Source organism: Dicentrarchus labrax, unplaced genomic scaffold, assembly GCF_905237075.1.
Source record: "Dicentrarchus labrax unplaced genomic scaffold, dlabrax2021, whole genome shotgun sequence".
Classification (NCBI taxonomy): Eukaryota; Metazoa; Chordata; class Actinopteri; family Moronidae; genus Dicentrarchus; species Dicentrarchus labrax.
Genome location: NW_026136704.1, coordinates 8,945,152 through 8,967,200, shown reverse-complemented (window position 1 = coordinate 8,967,200; position 22,049 = coordinate 8,945,152). Strand labels below are relative to the sequence as shown.

General features: G+C 42.4%; 1 protein-coding gene across 5 annotated transcripts in view; it reads right to left on the bottom strand.

Annotated features, from left to right (window-relative positions):
- Positions 1–2,586: 2,586 nt before the first annotated feature.
- The window catches only part of LOC127362030 (SPRY domain-containing SOCS box protein 4), a 39,465-nt gene continuing 20,002 nt past the window's right edge, over positions 2,587–22,049 (bottom strand). For 4 of the 5 annotated variants that reach the window (XM_051397288.1, XM_051397287.1, XM_051397291.1 and 1 more), the window contains 2 exons: positions 15,952–16,840; positions 2,587–4,024 (listed from right to left, as the gene is read on the bottom strand). In XM_051397288.1, coding sequence (XP_051253248.1) covers positions 3,897–4,024; positions 15,952–16,660 — 837 coding nt within the window. In that variant the 5' untranslated portion in view covers positions 16,661–16,840 and the 3' untranslated portion in view covers positions 2,587–3,896. The other variant, XM_051397292.1, reaches the window with a different exon arrangement.

The window sequence follows — 22,049 nt, the reverse complement described above, 5'->3', positions numbered from 1 at the left end:
AAAATTAAGAGCAAAATGTTATATTATTTATAATCATATTTCTTGCAATGGGATTTAAAGTAGAAAATATACAAATATGTTCATGTTCTGAAACTACAACCCAAACGTCAACAGAAGTGGAATAGCTAATGCATCTTTGATGTTGGTGCAGAACATAGACTGAAGAACATAAATGTGTTACAGTCACATCCTTATCTGTGACTGTGTACAAATTCCCGAAGTAGGTCAAAGAAACATCCCTTACTTGAGGAATTTTGTCCTCTGAAGATATCTCCATGTGATCTGGAGGAGAGAGTCAAGACAAGTATACAAAATGTAAGCTTTTACATGACTTACCAAGGAAAGCAGGGGCAGGATTTTCCCCCCCATAAATTATGGATCTGTGCCTGTCTCTGTAGTAGACGGCCGGCCTCCAACCATCCATCTCCTCCCCAGCTCACTCTGCCACTCTCCATATATGCATATGTATAACATGCATGCATAAAGAGTGGAAAGAAGGAAGAGAAACAGTGTGACAGACAATTATTCTCTCAAACACTCCTCTCAACTGAAACACACCTCCAGTCAAAGCAGGTGAGGCAGAAGATAAAGCCCTACGATGGCAAATACGTTGAGGAAAGGAAAACGGGGATGGGAGGATTGAAATAGCCTGAGCAGAGCGGCGTAAAAGGGAGACAGAAGCGAAAGTTGGCAAAAAAAAAAAAAAAAAATAAGGTGGTGGAGCAGAGGAGGCAGAGGAAAAGACAGCGAGATGAATTGAAGTGAAGCCTCACTGTCAGGAGGCAGCTAAATATGGATCTGGCAAAGCCGAGTCACTTTTAACCAGATCAAACAAGTCATCAGCTGGCTTTAACTTTCAGGCTCGTTCAATAATCCTTTTAAAGGGTTGCTCCCTGCATTATTGAACAGCGCTATATGCTGAGGCAGGCAACATGCTACAGCTGGGGATCAATTGCAGAGGTCCCTTTAGAGTGACTTGCATTTCAGTATTTGAGTTTATTTTGATGTCAAAGCGTTAATGAACATGTGTACAGCGCTCAGCCAGTTATCCTCATCAAACCTTGTTCAGTACTCACATTTACGTCCTCATTATTAAAGCATTAAACGTCCATGTCCATCAATTCTCCTGCGTTAGTGCCGGTCATCTCCCTCTAAAAGCAGAGGGAGCGATGCCTCTCAGTGCGATTATGATATTATCGACATAGGCTGCTCTCTGCTGCACAACATTAATGGATTTACTGTTGGTAGTGCCAAGGAAAAAGCCACGCTGAGCTGAACTTTGATCACACAACAGGCTTTGTTGTGTTCAAAGCCTGCCCCGGGATGGGGAATGTGGTTTAGAGCCAGCTCATCTAGACTCTACAGCAAAACCTGCATCTGGGGCTGTGGCGGCAGATTTTCTCCCGTAGTAAACCTTTGTGGTATGTGTTAATGACATTATCAGTGTTCATAGAGTAACATTCATTTCAAAAAAATTAGGTTTTTACCACTAAATTAAAAGAGGAAAACTTTGACCAGTTGATAAGCTCCATGTCTGTCAAGCTGTTCTCACATTGCACAGATTTTACAGCCATGCCTGCAGCAGACTCCAAATTCACTGTATAATCTGGGAACAGTAGGTCCTGTGTCGGCTATCAACTGATTTTACCAGCTGTAGCCAGCTACTGGAATCTATTGGTAAAACTCTTGAGTTGATTGAAAACTTCAACTCCTTAATTTTTCATGATGATCCACGTTGAAGACAGAAATACACATCGTGTATTGCAGGGTTGAACTAGTTATCCCTAGTATTGTAGTACACTATCATAATTAGAGGTGTTATTTGTTCTAATATAACAAGTGTCTAACGTAACCTGTAACCCCACAGAATATCTTAGCAAATGTCCTTTCAGTTGTATCCCCTGTACACTGCTTCAACATGTGAACAAGGTGTCAGAGGCCTGCTATGTTACTGTTGCTAAGCTATTATTAGACAGTCCCTGTTCAGGAGCGGGGCTTAGTGAACAGTCAATTAAGATGGCACAACCTGGGATCAAAACACCTATTGTTCTGGAATATGCCGTATTTACAGCAGCAACTGACATGAAAGGCTACGTTCACACTGTAGGCAAAAGTGGCACAAATACTTTGATACACACACAGACACACACACACACACACACACACACACACACACACACACACGTGTAGCATCCATATTAACGTCCGTAAATATGGCGTGGTGTGCGGGTCACTTCGGCCGTACACTGTTCACACTGGAGTCTGATGGCGGTCACATTTAATATAATGTGAACAACTACGCAAAGAAATGGGATCTCAGCAAAAAATCTGAATTGAGCATTAAGACCTGCAGTGTGAACGCAGCCAAAGAGTAGGGTAAACACAGGTGTTACAAATGATAGTAATTAAGGCTCCATTCCATTCAGGTCAAACTGAGTCAGGTTGCTGCAATTGTGCATGCTGGCTCACTGGAAAGGCTCTGCTACACTAAATGGAACAAAACCTGAATCAGAATCATTGGTGACACCTGGCTGCTGTGAAAAAGGGGCCATTGATGGTAATCAGAAATCACAGGAAGCGAGGCAGTGCGAGTTTAGCAGAGTTTATTCTTATTTCACATTTAAAAAGATTCTCATGGCAGCACATTCTTCCGCCTATACCTGCGAAACATCCTGTCCCACAAATCTCAAAATCCATAGGGGGAAAAAAAATCTCATAACACCATAACTTTCAAAAGTAAATCAAGAATAAAAACCCACATGTGGGTAAGACGGTGGAAGAAAAAGATAGAAAAGCAGCATTTAAAACTTTTTTGGGGGGGGGAGAAGTGTCTTCTGATATCACAGAAGTGCCATGTGATTGTGAGTGTGTGTGTGTGTGTGTGTGTGTGTGTGTGTGTGTGTGTGTGTGTGTGTGTGTGTGTGTGTGTGTGTGTGTGTGTGTGTGTGTGTGTGTGTGTGTGTGTGTGTTAGAGCAGGCACATTAGCAGTCACAGACACAGCTTTCACCTTCGGATCAATCTCTACCAGTGTTGCAGGAGCCACAGAGCCGACCAACAAACACGACGAAAGCTTAAACTGGAGCGAGTGATGAAGAGACAGAAGGAGAGGAAGAGAGAGAGAGAAGTTCAAACCAGACTGGAGGAGTTGTTTTTTTAGCCTGTAGGTGGTAACTGCCTGCTCGTCAGTGAGCTGTGCTCCTACTACAGACAGTTAGATCTTTGTTTCTATACACACACACTGTATATATGTAATCATGTGTGCTGCACTGTGCACACACAAAAATAGAACTGTGTGTGGACTTCCTCTCTCTCTCTCACTCTCTTTCTCCTGTGGCTTGGAGGGATTGTTGCGTCTCCACAGAGCCTGCTGTGTTGTTTGGAATATAAATATAAATACCAACATGTTTCCGAGGAGGCTTCCACAGAGTCTGTGCACAACAGATTTTATGCGTAAACTGTTGCCCAAAACCACAGTGTACAAGGCCTTTCAGACTGAGGGCATGCAGTCTGACTTCTAAAAATGCGACTCACGGGAAACTGGGTTGCAATATTCTCTTTTAATCTCGTACTCCCTTCGTTTCATTCATCAGCTCCTCTAGTAATCTGTCCAGGTGACAGACAGCAGTCAGCAGCAAAAAAAAAAAAAAAAGATGAAAAACAGAAGATAAAAACAGACAAAATGGAAAAACCCCAACTGTTGTAAACAAACCCCCTGCAGCGCCGTCTTCAACACCTGTTCGTAGTCAATGTCACCGTCCGTATCCTCAGCAGATGTCTGATGTTTAGGATTTAGTTCAGTTTGGAGGCTGGTTATCATAAGAACAAGTGGGCCACAGTTTATTCCCATCTGTGTGTGTGTGTGTGTGTGTGTGTGTGTGTGTGTGTGTGTGTGTGGTCACTGGTACTGGAGGTAGTTCTTGAGAGTCTGCGGCAGTGGGAGTGTGTCGATGTGATGGATGCGCTCTCTACCCAGAGCCAGTCGAGCTACTCGTCTGCACAGGTCCATGAGGGGGAGGGGCTCCGCTGAGAGGGACAAGAGACACGTAAGACATGGTTAGGGTCCAAACAGTGAGTACAGGCTTTCGTGTGTGTAACTGCGTCAAAGTGTGCCATCCATCCTCAAAAGCCCCTTTTTAAAAACATGGAATGCATTTGTGACCTAGCTGAGCAGTTTCCAGTTGAAATTCTCTCCTCGCCGCCATTGCTGCTGCTACCTATCAAAGTGAATGAGTGACAGTGGGTGTTAAAGGAAGAGATGGCGCTAATAGTGCAGTCAACAACTCACTGAACTATGTGTACATCAGTTTATACACTGTAGGGCATTGCAAAATCTTGCATCAGTCTCTATTACACACACTGAAATCAATTTCTCATTTACTTAACCCCCCCCAAAAAAAGAGAGAAATTATAAGTCGTGACAGTTGCATAACTTTCACACAACTGTCAGGATAGTTGCTTTATTTTTTACCTTTAGTGAATACACTTAAAGCTGCTACTTTAAGATTTAGTAATGGTACAAGCTTTCCAATAGGCATTTTAAGGCAAGATACTTTGACACATCACAGTAGGAACGGCAGTGTAAATATAAACTGAATGATGACTGGGTTCCATTTAGTTTTATGATCCTGGCATTGTGAATGCCGGCTCAATACCAGGGCACTTGAGCAGAACAGAGCTATTGTTAATGTTATTAGTAACACTTGTGCTTTTCCTACTGGGACAAGTCAAAATGTCTGCTGTGAATAAAATGCCCAGCTGTAGATCAACAGTCAGATTTATAACAGTTCAATACAGCTCACCAGGGCTCCCCCCTAAAAGTTGATGAGCTGAGTCTGATCCCAAGTCGCAGTTTTGTCAGTCAAATCAGCTCGGCACCAAACAGCCTGGTGCAGGGCACCCGGACTCCAGTCTGCTGGCTGCTCCAACACAGACTGTTAGTAATGTCAGCTAAACCACTTTTAAACCAGACCCTGGTAGAACCTCCTCTACTGCCCTCCAGTGTGAAGCACAGTATCCTGGCAGGAGAGACACTGTGGCATGATGGGATTTTATACCTAAACTATGAGCAGGACGCACACTTTTACTTTGTATGTAAATTTGTGTGAAATGTGAATGACCTCAAATAAAAAGTAGTTTAAATGATGGATTTAATTTACTGTAATTATTATGCTATAACCCTGGATGCATGTCAGTAACAAGTGGAAAGAGAAGCAGGAGCACGCACACACACACACACACACACACACACACACACACACACACACACACACACACACACACACACACACACACACACACACACACACACACACACACACACACACACACACACGCCAGTGCAACTTCCCCCCCACCAATTTTGGAGGCAAGTGATGTCTATGTATGTCAGACAGAGACAGACTCTTAACTGCTGTCCCTTTACGCATGTCAAGCTGCTCCACCTGGAAGCACCATCTGGTCGGGCTGAGTTCCTGCTGTTCAGAGTCCACTTACACACTGTGTGAAGGACACGAGCAGGGGCATTTTACGCTTGCATACAAACATAACGCACACATACACACACTAGTTGACAGGTTAGAGATTGAAAAGAAAAGTTTGCCATAGCTTCCATTAACTAGCCTGGCCTGCATGGTCTACACAGATATTCAAAAGACAGCCATCACACTCACACACAGGCTTGTGGCCTTGATGCTATGATTTATTGATGGATCCAACGTTTTGACAATAAGCTCGTCTTTTGGGAAAAGACCATGCAATGCTTGTATCAATAAATTATAGCATCAAGGCTACGAGTGCGATTTTGATTCTGTGTTTCTTGCTGCGTGGTTGTTTATGCTGATTCTGTCCACCTTTTGCACGATAAAAATACATTTGCTACTGCAGATGGCTTAAAACACAAACACTACAGAAAAGCACACCAATACAAACAAGCCTCCTCTGTGACTGATTGAGCTGTTTCTCTCTGCAGTCTATTAAAAGTGCACCACATGGCCACAAACCGAGGCCCCACCTCCCCATCAAACAAATAAGAAGCGAAATACATGATGTCTAGTCTAAAGTGTGTTCATGGAACCGGAGCAGGCCAAGCCTGTCAAGAGACCTCAGGCATTCCTCTGGGCTTGAACTGTTGCCCTGGTGGCTAACATGACCAATGGATGGTAAACACACAAACACAGCTAAAAAGGAAATAGGACCTCGGCTGAAATGAGAATTAGACAAGAATCAGATTAACATCGACTTGCATCATGATCCTAATTAAAAGCAGATTGGCACAGAAATATTCACTTCATGCCTTTGTTAGAATCAATGATGATGAACTTTCTAATGGTAAACCATGAGTTTTGCTGTTATTTGCTATTGACGGTGAACTTTTGCATGAACATCTCACTGAATTCCTTTGCTGCGGTCTGTTAAGTGACCTTTGGAACAGCAGTGAAGGGAAATAATGAAAACAACCAGTGAACAGCAGCTGACAGGGTGAACAGAAATGGAGTACAGCTATCTGAATTTATTTGACTGCCATGTGCTTAATGAAAAGCCTTTGTAAGAGCACCTTGGGGACAAGTGCCGATTCATTTGTAGCCACATCAACATGGCAAATCAGAAAGACGTGCTGAATGAACTCGGACTGAATATAGACAGCGTGCAGTGATGTGTGCAATGAGACTGTGCAGCTGATAATTTTTCACAGCAGCTAGAAAAATACTTGGCAGGAGCAGCATCCCTCCAACATCTCATTAGCCTCTGCCTGCAAAGGCAAGTCCATTCTTTTGCACACCAGCTTACAAGATTAGGAACTAAGACTCATACAAGTGGTAGTACAATCACGTCTTCATTTATCCAGCACCTTGTGACTGTCTGAACTCTGCTCGCATAAATAAGAGCACGCACGCACACGCCACACACACACACACACACACACACACACACACACACACACACACACAGGAATGTAGGACCCCTCTGAGACGGATTTACTTTGGGCCAACCAGCACCTATCAGTCAGTCTACTCTAACCAGCGCAGCCCCCTCATATAGGTAGTTTCCATAGTAACCAGCTCCTCACATCACCGCCTTGTGATGTCACAGCACTGGGAGTGTATAGTCACAGATGCACTGTGTGTTACATGCACTCTATGTGTCTGCATTGTTTCAAATGAATATGTTGCTGTTTAGTATAAAACACACAGCGCAGTATGGAATATCACAGGAGACCCCAAAACAGGAAGAGAGCTGCACATTCCACCAAATTACATTCCAAAGAAGATTACTTTAATTGGACTGAAATTCATTGTCAAAAGAGAGCACAAAAACCTCAGCATGCTAACAGGTTTCACTCTGAGCATACTTGTGAAACGTGTTTTGCATTCTGTGAAGTGAACATTTAATTCATCTAGAAACCATATAATCCTCCTTTTCTCCAGTGCTGTACCTCTCAGGTTACTGCACCTGCCTGTATGATCAAAACCAAGGGAAAAAAAGGGAGATATTACTTAAAGTGGAACACTTTCATTAGAAGTTAAAAGTGAAATATGACTGCTTGCAGTAACAAGATTGATGCTACCACAGAGACTATCATTACTCTCTGACGGTGCTCTCCTAAGGGAAAGTGATGACGTGATGATGCTACAAACCTGAACCTGAAAACCAGCCAATCCCTGCTGGCACAAGCTGGTCTCCATGGTAAGCCTTACTAAGGGTTGCCTGGGGCGACAAATGGCCCTGTCAGACAGTTGTGATGAGCACAGACAGGAAGTGCACACTGTCCATCGACTGGTAAAATTGACATTGCACTGTTAAGTGGTTTAAGTTGCGATTGAAAAGCTGTTTCAGACTATTTTTGCTGAAATGAGAACACAATGAGGGAAATAATTGACCAGACGTAGGGCAATTAATACTATAACACAGTTTTTCTGTTACCCTGAGCAACCTTTATCTGTTCTGTTTTGGTGTGAGTTGACAAGGTTCTGACAACGGAGCTCAACATTTGTCATTTGTGAATATCATTTTAAATGTATGACAAAAGGTAACAGCTCTGAATAGGATTCACTGGCTCATATCACCATTACAAATAACTATTGCAATGAGAATGGCTTCTGTGTGAAATGGCTTCATTCATTTAGTCATAGACCTTGGGTTTTTTCTTTTTTTCAAAAGGGAGCTCTAACCCTTACTCATGGTGAAAACCAATGCCATATGTGTGGAAATTATCATTTTTGCATTAGAAATTACATTTTCACCAAACGAATGTGCTTTTTTAAAATCTGTAGGCCAGGGCATCTCTGACAAAAACAGCTTTATAATGAAGTACTGTAGTGCTTCACACATTTTATCTTTATCAAACAATTGCAGCTTCTGTGATTACATTTGGCCATATTTCAATAATATCTCGATTAACTGTGCAGCCCTAACTTAACATATACTGTATATAATTTCATTATATTTACATGATATGTTCTTTCAAGTCCATGTAATGATGAATACTGAAACCAAAGTATCTGCATGAAAGATCTTTCACACATAAAAACCCTGAAAAACATTTCAACTTAAATCAGAATGAACATACATGCAATAACCAATCCATGCTTATTAGCGCAGTTAACCAGAGGTGAACAGTGGAGCTTCGTGGAGCTCTGTCATGGAAATGCCCATCTCTGCACTCTCCCTTTCCTCTCTATTTTGCAATGGCCAGAGACTATTTCTGACAGATTTATGGCACACTAAAGAGGAGATGGAGTGTGGGAAAGTGTGGTTAAGGACGACTGAGTGCCTGATGCACCGTTGGACAACAGAGGCCCGGCAGGCTGGCAGGCGGACATACCTACCTAACACTTAATCGAGAACAAAGTGGAGGAAGGGGAGGTAAATTTTGGGACGGCGGCGCGTCAGTTAGTCTGCCCTCACTGAGGTGAGACGGTCCATACGCAACCGGTGATAGTTTCCCCCCCAGTTTCCTCCTGTCGCACTCCTGCAGCCTAATGAAATTGTGTGTGCGTGTGTGTGCGCGCGTGCACAGAATATACATCAGCTCACCATGAGAGACAACACGACCCAGTTATGTCCTAGTTAGAAATAAAGGGTGAGATAGGTCCATCTTTTCAGCACATGCGTTCCAATTTACTTCACCCCCTTCCTCCTGCGCTCCCTTTATTACCAGTGATGTACCAAGGTAACAGGCAAGGGTGCAGACTCCCTGCCGTGCTTAGCTAACAGATTAGCATAAAACTGTTGGGCCTGTCTGACCTAGTTTTAAGATGACGGGTGTATGCGTCTTTCTCATATATATACATACATATATACACACACACATACATACGCACACATACACACACACACACACACAGCCCTGAAGGTGTGGACACATCTCCACTTTCACCAACAGGTCAAAAGGGAGGAAAAAAGGGAGAAGAGGAATATATTTAAAGACGGACAGAATTAGATCAATGATGCATGAGATAAAAAAAGAAAATTGGAGCAGAACAGTGAGGTGAGCAACAGGGAGGACGCAATAGAGCGAACCGTCACTCTATACCTAATTGGAAACGCAGGTGTCCAAATTGAATCATCCACTCCGAGCGGAAACCAATTGCTCGCTGAACTAGTGATTCCTACCACTGACGATATCTGACTTCCTATTACCTCGCACCGCCACGCTAGTGAGTTCCAGACACGAGCATGGGCACCCGTCAATTTGGTCCTCCTGCTGCTCTCACACATGGCTCAGGAAATAGAGGCTAAGCAGGCATGATTATGAAGAGGAGCACTGTATTACGTTGTGTGTCTGTTTGTGTAGTTTGGCAATGCAAATTCACACACTCGCACACACACACAACAAACAAACAAAACAGTTGTGACAATGACAGCAAACTTGTTTATGGAGAGGTGTCTGAAACTAGCAACCAGCAGCCATTTATTATGCTTTATACAGTATCAAATTTCAGCAACTTTCAAACAGAATGCTATTTGCATTATCTGTGTGATCAAAAGCTAAAGTGACACTACCTGGGTAACTGTTAACACCCCGAATCATCCTGCAATCCTGGGCCCTGTTCTTCAAGAGGTGGATAACCGAGTTAGCTTCATTTGATTGCAGATGATTTGGCAACCACTGGGATTTGTTCAGTTCTTCAAGGACAGCTTCGAAATTATCTGGAGCTGCTCTCAGAGCAATAAGTCCTTATTTCAAGCGTATTCACATATAACTGGTTCATAAACATTACTCAGTGTGAACAAAGTGCCCAGGGTGTGTTCAGACATGAGAGCAACATGTTAAACTTCTGTCAGATTAACGTTTATGGGTAGATGTATTAAAGAGGTTATGATGAATAAAATTACACAATATATTCTAATAGTCTCTAAGTGAATCTACAATCGTAACTATGTCAACATTTTTCATCATACCTCTTAGAAAAGGATCATCTGAAAACGAGTTAATACATTGAAATGTCTGTCATGATGCAGCTAGCAGTGAATAAGCTTGCACTTTCGCAAGTTTGAGTGTAAGGAATTGTTGCTATGACAACAGTTCCAGATTCATTTTAAGCCAGCCAACAATCAAGCTACCTCACCTATAGCCCGAGAAGAGAAAGGAGCTGGAGTGTAAACATGTTACGTTTTAGGCAGAATAAATGCGATCAACCACTGCTTCATGCAGTTTATAATCAGCCACACAACTCTGACTGGCTGATTTTTAATCCAAGTTAGCTTTCTGCTAAGCGGTGTACGCGTTCAGCCTTAATTTATGCAAGGTCTAAGATCAAGTTACAGCTTGCATCTGTGCTGTGAATATTGTTAACAGCTCTGAACTGCAGGCAAGCAGGAGGAGGACATTCCATTTGCACAGGGCAATCCCTTGGCCGACGAACTAGGGAGCAAACTGCCTGGTCAACAATTAACCACCCACCTATCCACCAAAAAGTCAGTTTCACCGTTTCCACAGCAACCTGCCACCACAATTGGGTGTGTAAACTTTTGAAAGGAAGGATTAGTGTTGAAATGGGGGAGGAGGAAAAAAGAAAGGGTAGAAAAGAGCAAGAGGGAGGAGATGAAACACAATGAGAGTTGGAGTCAAATAGGGTTCATTTGCAAAAGGGGAGGGCAGGCATGTCAGTGGTGTGTGTGAAGCACTTCCTCTTCTCTTGTCTGTTTCGTTCAGGTGTAAATGAGCTTGGTTCGGCTTGTTGCCATTAGGCTGGCCGGGCCACTGTGGTGGAGAGAAGAAGATGGGCTTTCTAAGAATAGAAGGAGGAGGACGGCAAGATCCAGCAACCCCATTGTTTTTGTACTTAGAGACGTTAGCAAGTCAGAGATATATATAAAAAAAAGATAAAAACCATGTCTCAGTAGGGTAGGCTTTCAAGTGTCTCTGGGACTGAGGGCCAAAGGACTAAAGTGTTCAGTGAAATGCAGGAAGGATGAGAAAACTGCATTAATGCAGGGTATTAAGGGACAATACAGACAGAAAAGTATAAGGATACTCATCTCTTCTTGCTTTCCAGGGAGTAAGAGATCGAGAATAAAAGAGTCTAAGCAGGAGGGAGAAGGAGGGAAAAAAGAACGTGAATAGACAAGACAAGTGAAAGACCAAAAACCCAGAAAGGGAACAAAGAGTGAATCCTCTTTGAGTTGCTATAAGAGGATGCACAAAAAGGAAGATCTGGGAATAGTGGAGCACTGCTATCGCCAAGCATACATATTGATGCTTCCATTCTTCTTTAGATAGAACAACATGTCCTATAACTGATGTCATACACCCATCTCTCACATGCATTCTGTCAGAACAAAAGTTCTGCGACCACTCGTGGCTTCCAACTTCAAGTGATATCATAGACATTGTACTAGGCAGACTTGAATGTAGGAGTAAAGAGAATATCAACATCTTTAATGGCTACAATGAAGCAAAAGAACAAAAACAAGTGATTGATGCGAGTTCAGGCTCATAAGTTAGCACCATTAGTCGTTTCCATTAGTAAACTGTTTAGCCATCTTCGAGCTTCATTAGTCTGGCAAAAAAACAGAGCGCATACTATTCGTGCACTTCTTTGTCTTCAACTGTCTTATTAGAATCGCTATCTGACAGAGGAATAATCCAAAAAAATTTATGGAACTTAAAATACCACCATTGCTTTTTTTCTGGTAATAATGGGAATGGTGTGTCACTTTTTTTGCGCTTTGTACCAACATGCAGTCTGATGTGATCCCAGGTGACATTCATAAATTTGTCAGGTCAAACCGATCGGCCAACCAATCTTGATTCATTTTCCACATCAGATTTTTCTTTGCATTGTGTTTGTATTGTTACCTTAATATCTGGCACCAGTCTACAGTACATGTGTAAAAAAAACAACAATAAATGGCAGAGTTATGAATGCATAATAATACAAATTGGGCCAAGTGGCTATGTTGTCACGTATTGTGAACTCATGGCTCAATGTTGTGAGTGTTTGATAATAAATAAATAAGATTTAAGGGTGATTTAAACATTTTAAAATTTCAGGACCTGTGAACCAGATCACATACAAAACAATGAACTCGGTAGCATAAGCTTGAACCAAGTGTGAACCTATCGTGACGTCACCCATTGGTTTGTGGTTTTGTGGCTCGAAGCCTCTAGATTGACTGCACTATGACAGTTTGTTGGAGCCAACAGAGGTCACGTACTGCGAGTTGAGGGGCTCTCATTAGTCCGTCCGTAGCAGGAAACAGTGGCGACTCGACTGGTTACACATAATCTCGTACTGCAGCAACAACGCAGTAAAATAATTTTGATTCATATTTGATCAGCACTGTGTAGTTTAACTCTTTGAGCTTGGTGCGTTGAGCAGGATGGACTCACCGAGAATGACTTGTCAAACAGAAGGAAGCCACACTAAAGAGGTCACGCCCTGAAGCATGCCCTGCTGTCTATTTTACTCTAAATGCGACCATAATTTTCTGAATGAACATCATGCTATATGGCAGAAGACTTAAAACTAGCGATTGAGACCATAAACTCATCATGAAACTGTTTACTGAGCCTATGAATCAAGTGAGAAGTCAGGTAATTTCTCCGTAAGACTGTATGATATCAGTGTGTTATTGCAGCCAATGGAGCTGCCCCCTGCAGGCCTTTACATAGAGAGCAGGTTAAAGACACTTCACAGACCCAGAAGCTCTGTCCATTAGATATACTGTCAATGGCGAACATATCTATTAAGTTTGGTCAAGGTAAATTAATTGTCTTAACCCTGTTAAGCAGGAGTGTGGGTTGCTACATGAAGTACATGAAAGTTGGCATTAGCAGCCGTGGTCCAGCTGGGTATAATGCAGTAGTACTCCCAGAGACCTGTAAACACAATTTTATATGCAAATATGTTGTCCTTTAAGCAAACAACTCCTGACACATTTAGCACTAAATGGGCAACATGGCATCCCATTGGAGCCTTTCTAACCACCTGCTGTAATAGCAAGTAAACCCAATACTCACTGACATTGTAACATCAGTTTAACTCTTAAGGGACATATGTGGCATTCTTTCTACCGTTTCAGATTTGCTACCTGCCCAGTGCAAAATCAGGGAGAATTGAAGGAAATGGGTTACTGGTGACAGTAACATACAGAAGCTCCCTATGGTTTTACATGAATCAGCACTGGATCCACACAACCAAAACAAAGAGCTAGATGCATCTAAATGCAGCAGAGAACTGATGAGAGGTTATTGATTTTCAGTGTTATCAGCAGTACTAGCCATCCTTAAAGCGATCCTCAATCCTCTTAAAGGCAAAGCCATTTCATTCAGTGTTAATACAAAACATATGGCTTGAGGCAATGCTCATGAAAGGACACTTAACTGCAGATGCTTCAAGAACATATTTTTTACTCTATGTAGACCTTACACGAAAACCAAAACAGCGAGTACATTTCGTAACCCACAGGTGACAATCTTCCAAATGCTAGACATATTTTGTACCGTTCCATGTTTTATGAAGCAGGAAGATAGGCCACTCTACGTCATGTGCATTTCAGCTACTTAACATGTAAAAACACACCTAACCTGACATTTCCCAGTATGCGAGGCCAGACACTGAGCTCAGAGGCACACTGGGACATCCTCCAGAATTCCTCTTCTACTGGCTGCAGTCCACATGGAGGACTGAGGGCTATTACACAAGTTGAGAGGGCAGACTTGAGAGAGATGACTCTACTAGTTGGAACAATGACATTTAACAGAGAAGAGCAGTAGGGCAGAGAGAAACATTGAGAAGGACAAGCTGACACAAACACACACACACCCTTTGATCTTTATGGCAACTTCAGGACAGTGGTGAAACGGATCTTCACATCACACCATATTGGATACTGTTTTCTGATTCTGCTTTCAGTGTGTGAAAGTTTGAGGACTTCAGAGAATGCTAAAAAGCGATAGAGGGAAGCAGACTAGAAATAGTACACAGAGAGCATGTTTAAGCCACTTCCTATTGGTAAACAAAGCAGCAGTCCCTCTCATTGTGGGCTTTTTATAGATCAGTGCAGACAGAAATGTGCACTGCATAACCATCCTCCATACTCTCTGAAGAAAAAAAAGTACTCTTACTCTGCAAGTAAAGCCTTCACAGTCTTGCCTAAAACCTTAAATCCTGTACATTTCTAGAGAGCCAAGGCCAGGTGGAAGTATTAGTAAATTATCCACACTAGTGCTGCTTGAGGATGTAGTTAAAAAAAAAAGTTAAACCTCCCTTATATTTCACATATTACACAGTAAAAATACAATTTCAGCCACAGTAAAAACTGTGTGACTGACTTCTCCAGACGGTTAGGCAGCCGAGTCATTTGACAGCCTTCACTTAACTCCTGATTCAGACTCCTCTCGTTCTGTCCATCTTCGAAACAACTGCACTCTGTCACACAACGGGACACGCACATAACTAGCCATAAGTGATGACTGAACACGCGTCTTTCCTGGGTTTTATCACTGGACTCTCAAGTCGTTACAGCACAAATCTCATCCTGGACCTCTTGTAACAGCCATAAGCAGGTCTAAATATAAGCCTCTCCAGAGTTTCATACATAAACAAAACATCACTGCACTGTGAAAAATTACCTAACACATCCACCCTTCCATGTTTCTGCACTGACACAAATGCAAAAAGCAGTACTAACACAGACACGTCTTATATTTATCTATATTATATATTTGGAAGATGACAGAATAGTCAATGAGTTATTGACAGTCCAAGTTATTATAGAGAACATATTGTAAAAAGCTGCATGAAAGGTTAATAATAATGGAGTATGTGCTCAGTAAAAATTGGGCAGAAAAGCTCACAAGGATATGATTTAAATCAAGAATGTAAGCCAAGAATTCTGCAAAGCACAAGGATGTCTTCGTTTAGGAAGACATCCAAGACTATAAGAGACTGTAAGCTGTACTACTTTGTGTAATATCAGTGGGGAAAAGTCTATAACTTTGAAAGCTACTGTACTGAATGCTGCAAGGTTTTTATTCTTCATCCAGTACTGAATACTGCCAGCAAACTATTTATTTATTTATTTCCTCCAAATACTGAAGGTGCTGATTCAAAACTAGAAAGCTGAAGAGCTTAAATGATTGTGAACAAAACACAGTAGAATAAAGGAAGGATCAGCTTTTGATCAGCTTTATTTTAATTGATATCGACCCCTTAAAATATGTCCGGATCAGCTGCAATAAGGATCCCTAGGAACGACAAATTCACTTTTAACCACTTCCTTCCAAATATGACATGTCAGAAGATCATAATGCTATCACTCTGCCTGCCATTAAACAGCCATATGAACTCAAAAAAGTTTAAGATGTTGAAATGTTAAAGTATCTGCACAAATTACATATGTTCAACAGACTGTCAAATTTGATACAGTCACTGACTTGCTTCTTCAAGTGTTTGTGTGTGTGTGTGTGTATGTGTGCGTGTGTGTGAGTGTCAGCCACTTACGATCTAGTCCATTGACGTAGCGAATAGATACTTCGCAGTGCCCCCACACAGCACTGACGATGGGATACAGTCTCTTGCCTTTTAGCCCTCTAAAAGCTACTCCCAGATACTGTCCGTCTACCATGAAGCTCAGCGTTCCTTCGTCCATGTCGAGTATTACTGTCAGAGAGTCTGGGAGCACAAATGACTCGTCTGGCTCCAGGAAACAGGGGTACGTGGGTGCAGACGTGGAAACCGGACGGTTCTTTCCATCATGGTAGAGTCTGTTCCGACCCAGGTCCCAGCCCCAGGACTCGGAGTCCGAGCCCACCAGGGCTGTGTAGCCCACTGAGTGTAAAGACGCTTCAGCTGTGGCCACACCTACGACGGCGTGGGTGCCTCTCTGTCTGGCCGGCCAGTGAATCCTCCAAACATGGAGGCCCCTGGTGTAGCCCACCTTCCCACGGATACAGTCTGTGCTCTGTGCCACTGGATGTCGATGAAACGTCAGCTTGTCATCCTCCTTGACAAAGACATTGAGTGACCGGTCGTCAGGATTCCAGGCATGGCGAAGCTGAGTCTCAGGGCTGGCCGACGGCATGTCGAGCAGTAAGTCCAACCTGGGGGGCCGACAGAAATCCGGGCCCCGCAGTTCGCGGCGTACAGGCCGATATGAGGGCTCCCCGCGTACGTCCACTGATTTGATACTGCCAGAGATCTTCTGGCCCATGGCTGGGTGGGTCCACGGGAGGAAAGGACAGAGGGGAGGGAAATGGATGGACCGAGGGTGGTAATGAGGGGGCCGTAGCTCCTGACGTTACCTCATGGGCGCAATGGCAACACAGTGGGTTGTAGGTGGAAGGATGCTGTTGGACACACACAAAGTCTTCAGCCAGGGAGAACCACGCTCCTGAAACACACAGAAAATGAAAACATTATGAGTGTCATATACACTCTACAAATAAGACATCTGAAGATGTCACCTTGAACTCTGGGAAACAATACTGTTTTCTGATTATGGAATAAATTATTAATCAACTGAGAAAACACTTTCCATTAATCATTAATTGATAACGAAAATAGTTGTTAGCTGCAGCCCTACTTGGTTTATAAAACTTGATAAACAAAAGACTTGTTTCTTATGCATGTACATAAAACACAGGCTCGCAGAAATAGAGGCAGAAATATGGCATCAACATGGCTGGCTCCCAGCCAGAGCTGCAGAGATAATGCGAAATGACAGGAAAGGAGAAATGAAGGATGAACTTCTTTTCACTTCTAGCATTCCCAGAGAAGACTATTTCCTGTCTTCAGTTGCCTGGAGTGTGGACAAACACAAATTTTAGTTTCTCTGTGAACAAATGTATCCCTTTTCTTTGTCACTCGATTCTGTGATAGTTGCATTAAACAAAGACGTTGCAGCCGTCTAGACATGTGAGCTGACTCTCTACTGCACATTGACACTGAACACTGACAGCCAAAAAGCTGAAGAGGAGACCTACCAACACAAAACAGTTATTACTTAAATGTGGTCTTTTAGACCACCCCAGCATCCCTGTGTTCTGTTGCAGACAGATACCAACTATCCTCTCTCTAAGAAACACACATTCAATCATTTAAACACTAAGGCAATGCCTATTGAGCAAAAGCATTTAGGGCTTAGTGCATTTTAGGCGAAACAAATTCTATGAGCAACTCACCAATAATGAAAAACTAACAGAAACAGGGAGGATTTGCTGAAACTTGCTGCTACTTCCACTGAAAACAGTCAGTATGCACACACCCTTCTTAGCCAATCTCTTCTTCACAAAGCTCACATGATGCAAATTTGTATTTTAAGTCTTTATAAGAAACTTTAACATGTGCATGCTGAGCAAGCAGAAAGAAAGCCCTAAGCTACTTCCAAACACACATGCAGAGTTTCCCTGTGTCCAAGTCCAGATAAGCTGTACTGACCATTACCCCTTGTGGTCTCTCCAGTCCTCTTTCCTATATTCATTCCCTCAAATGTTTTTCTCACTCCCCTATAGTTTCTCAGGAAAGGACTCCACAGGATTCTTCCAGGGAAAATACAGAACAGTAACTGGTACTGACCCACCAGGGGAGGCTTGAATCAGATCAACATACACAGCGCCCGTAGGATAGATTCAAACAGATGAAGAAATTAAAGGATCCAAACAAGATCAGTGTACATTCTACACTTTGAAATCCAACTTGTTAGAGCAAACTTTTTCACACATTAATGATTTTGAGTTTACAGTGTCCGTTTGAATGTCAAAGTAAATACCTCGTGAATTGTGGAGGCAACAGGAAACGTGACATTAAAAAAACAACAATTAACTGTTGACAACATGCTAAATGGGCAACAGCTTTGACCACACACACACACACGAGGAATATTAACTCATGACTACAACCCATGAAAAGCGACAAGCTCTGCCTTTCCATATTAATTAATTAATACCACCAGATATGACGCAGGAAGTCATTTTGTGACAAACGAGAGGAATATGTCCCACAGCACCATGTAGACACAGACTTACAGTAATCACAATGGCTATCTACCACTCAGTTCCCATTTGTGAATGAGTAACTTACATAACAAGTACAAGCCCTTACTGCTGCGAATTCATCAAGCATTAACCGTCAGTGGGGAAACACTGGGCCAAACTATTACAAGAGAAGCCCGAGAGAAATGATTCATGGGAATGTTTTAAGGTAAAAGAGCAAAATTGTTGTGTTGTATGTCTTAGACAGCCTTTCTGGTTAACAGTGACCAGTTAATCTCATATAATCTAATACGTACAGTGACATACACATATCAGCAGCCAAACCGGGATCGATCTCTCACACTCACACACACACACACACACACACACACACACACACACCTCTAAATCTGGTGTCAGTCTGTCGTTATGTATCCAAAGCACTTCAAGCCAAGGTCTATTATTACATTATTAAGTGTGAGTGTTTAAGTATGTGTATTATGCTTGTCATAGTGGTGATGGTGGGTAACACTGGTAATATACAGTAGTTACACAGAGGAAATCAGATGTCCTCACTTGTCTGCCTGTGTATTCTGCAGGGTTAAAATATCACAGCAGTACATCAATAGAAATCATTGGGTTTAACCAAGGAAAAAAATTTCATTGTCACCTTGTCTGCACTGCAGCCTATAAAACAGTACCCAGTTCATAATAACATCTATAGATTCCAGCCAGAAGGTGTTTTGGAGAGGAAGACAGAGGAAGAGAAATGGTCCTGTCAGACTCTATAAAAACTGGGAGTATTTGATGCCATCCACATAGAGCGGCTGACATCAAAAAGGAACTTCCAGCAGGTGAATATCAAATTTTAAATCAACTTCACCCTGGTGCTTGACCAGCAGTACTGCCTGCACCCTCCTGTGCAAAGAGCTGTTCCTCACACACACAGCTGATGGTAACTGACTGAGCCATTCATCTAGAACACAGAGAGACCAGAAAACAAAAACAGAAACATGGCAGGCTGAAAAAGGGAGGCATTTTCCACCTTTTTATTGTGACATGCTGGTTAATAATTGCCAAATGAACTATCGTTAGGTAAGCCAAGATCATTCCAACACTTTGATCCACATCCTGCTCACCTATTGTGTATGTAGCATCTTTCCATATTCAGTTCATGGCCTGTATCATGTTAAACCTCTTAACAAAGTGTTCATTTCATATTGAAGTAGAGGTCCACTGCTCATGGAGAAGAAGACATTTCCTGCAATAAATGGCCGTGGAAACCCCTACAGTCATTTGATTATTTCCTAAAAAACTCATTTGGCAAGAATTACTGCTCTCATGACACCAGTTATGGTCTCTCTAAAACATTACCCACAAAACAAACAGCAGTTGCAAGTGGGAGAGTTAAAACAACCGACTGCGTGTTGATGAGCACTGAGAAGAAGTGGAGGGACATTTTGGGGATAAGGAGCTATGGTCATTAAAGTGGTTAAAGAACAATACAGCACTGGATTCACACAAACAATTAGCAGAGCTTTAATACACATAGTTACACAACAATATGAGCATCTAGAAACCTGTCAACCAACTCTTGCTATTGTCTCTATAATCACATGTAGTACTAACAATATAAACCGATCAGCAAAAGTGCTCCAAGGAAAGTAAACCGGTGAACCGGAGACAGGATCACGGCTGGCCCGTGTGGTCCGATCCAACAGACGAGCTACTGTAGCTCAAACTGCTCAGTTAATGCTGGTTCTGATGGAAAGGTGTCAGAACACAGTTTGTTGCATATAGGACTGCAGAACATGATGACCACCAGGGTGCCCAGTTGGTCATCATATTACGGCTGATCTGTGTATATATACTATATAATTAAAAAGGGAAATATTAGTGAAAGGACAGAATAAAAATTGTGCAGGTCAGTTGATAAGGAAGGAGACGATGGGGAAGGAGAAGTAAAGGAGGAACATGGACGAGGGGAGAGATGAGAGAACTGATGACAGACGAGAAACACTGATAAGGCAGGTGAGTGATGAGTGATTGTGGGAACCGTCACAGGAATTACTGCCTCAAGGTTACATGCCTTCAACCACTCTCTCTGCTTACAGCCATGTCTGTCCAGAGTCATGTAGTTAGGGCAATCGTGGTGAGGGAATTTTCCTTGTGGGGATTTATGGTGGCTCAACAGCACAGTATGACCACCATTTTTGTTGTTTTTGCTAATTACTAATTTACTTAAAATCTTGCAAGATAGTCAACATATTCAGCTGAAAGTTACCAGTTAACAGGGTCACTCGTTAACCCAAAACACTGGTGAGTAGTGGGACACAAACGCCACAGTTGTGGTGAATTGCTATAATTAGTGGACGAGTCTGTGTCCTCTACCTTAAGTACTGCTGGTGTTTCCATTCTTGAGCTATTTTCCAGAGCGAGTGAGGCGGAGGCTGTGTGCCTTTTTCTTGTGTGGTATTGTAATCCTGGGATATTGAGTAGCACAGCGCTTCTGCTGAGTCGAGTCTGTTCAGCTTAGCTGCTCTTTGACACTTTGCTGTCTTAAAAAACAAATGTAGAACATGACATAATATGACGTCAGTTGTGGCAGGTGGCTTCTCAATAGCACTGTATTGTATAAGTGCGTTTATTGCAGTAGCCCTATATGCAGTGACGACTTTGAAGCAATTTAATAAAAAAAGATATAAAAAGTGTCTATTTTGGCAAGATGGAAGTTATAACAGTGAATATAGACACTGGACTGACAGTCACATGGTCCAACAACATCTGAACCCGAATATCAGCAAAAACCACTGAGCTTGTGGTGTTTAAGTTCATTGAGAGAAATAATTAACACAGTTGATTTCCTTGTGTGTGTTTGCATGCTTTGCCAATAAAGCTGATTTTGATAGGCCACAAAATTGTAGCCATGACAGTCAACAATGCTTCAAATATGAATGCTGCTGCAAAGAAGCTTCAAATTCTAAAACGTGAATGCTTCATAGACATCTTCAACCCAGCAGCACAGAACATCGATACAATCACCAGTTTCAAGGTGGGCATCCAAGATTAGTGTTACCAGTTCAGTATCCACCGGTCACAATCTCCTCTCCTGTTCCTGAATTATGGCACTGAATAATGGCCACAAAACTGTTTTTGCAAAACATTAGGTAGAACAAACACAGTGGAAAATCTGAAGAAATTCCCTTGAGGCATTCTTGCGATATATTGCATTCATAAGAATGGGACAGATGGACGACCTTAAAACATGATGCCTGCAGCCACTGCTGGTGCCGGGCACAGGCATGGGCAAGGTGCAAGAAAGGAGACATGTGACATCTAACCCGACACCTCGTCAGATTAAGGGAGCCGGATTTGGTGGAAAGGATTATCCAGTACCAAATACACTGGGTACAAACCAAGAACTATCGCTGCTTCATCTCCTCCGCTTTCTTTAAAAAAAAAAAAAAAAAAAAAAAAAAAAAGCAGCTCCAAATATCAGCCCAGTGATTTGCTTCTGCTCTGGGCGTAGGAGAGATGGGATGCAAGGCAGAGCTGGGACTGTTTAAGATGCAACTTGACCAGAATCCACCGTGTACACTTGTTATCTTGAGCAAGGGAGGCAGTCACATG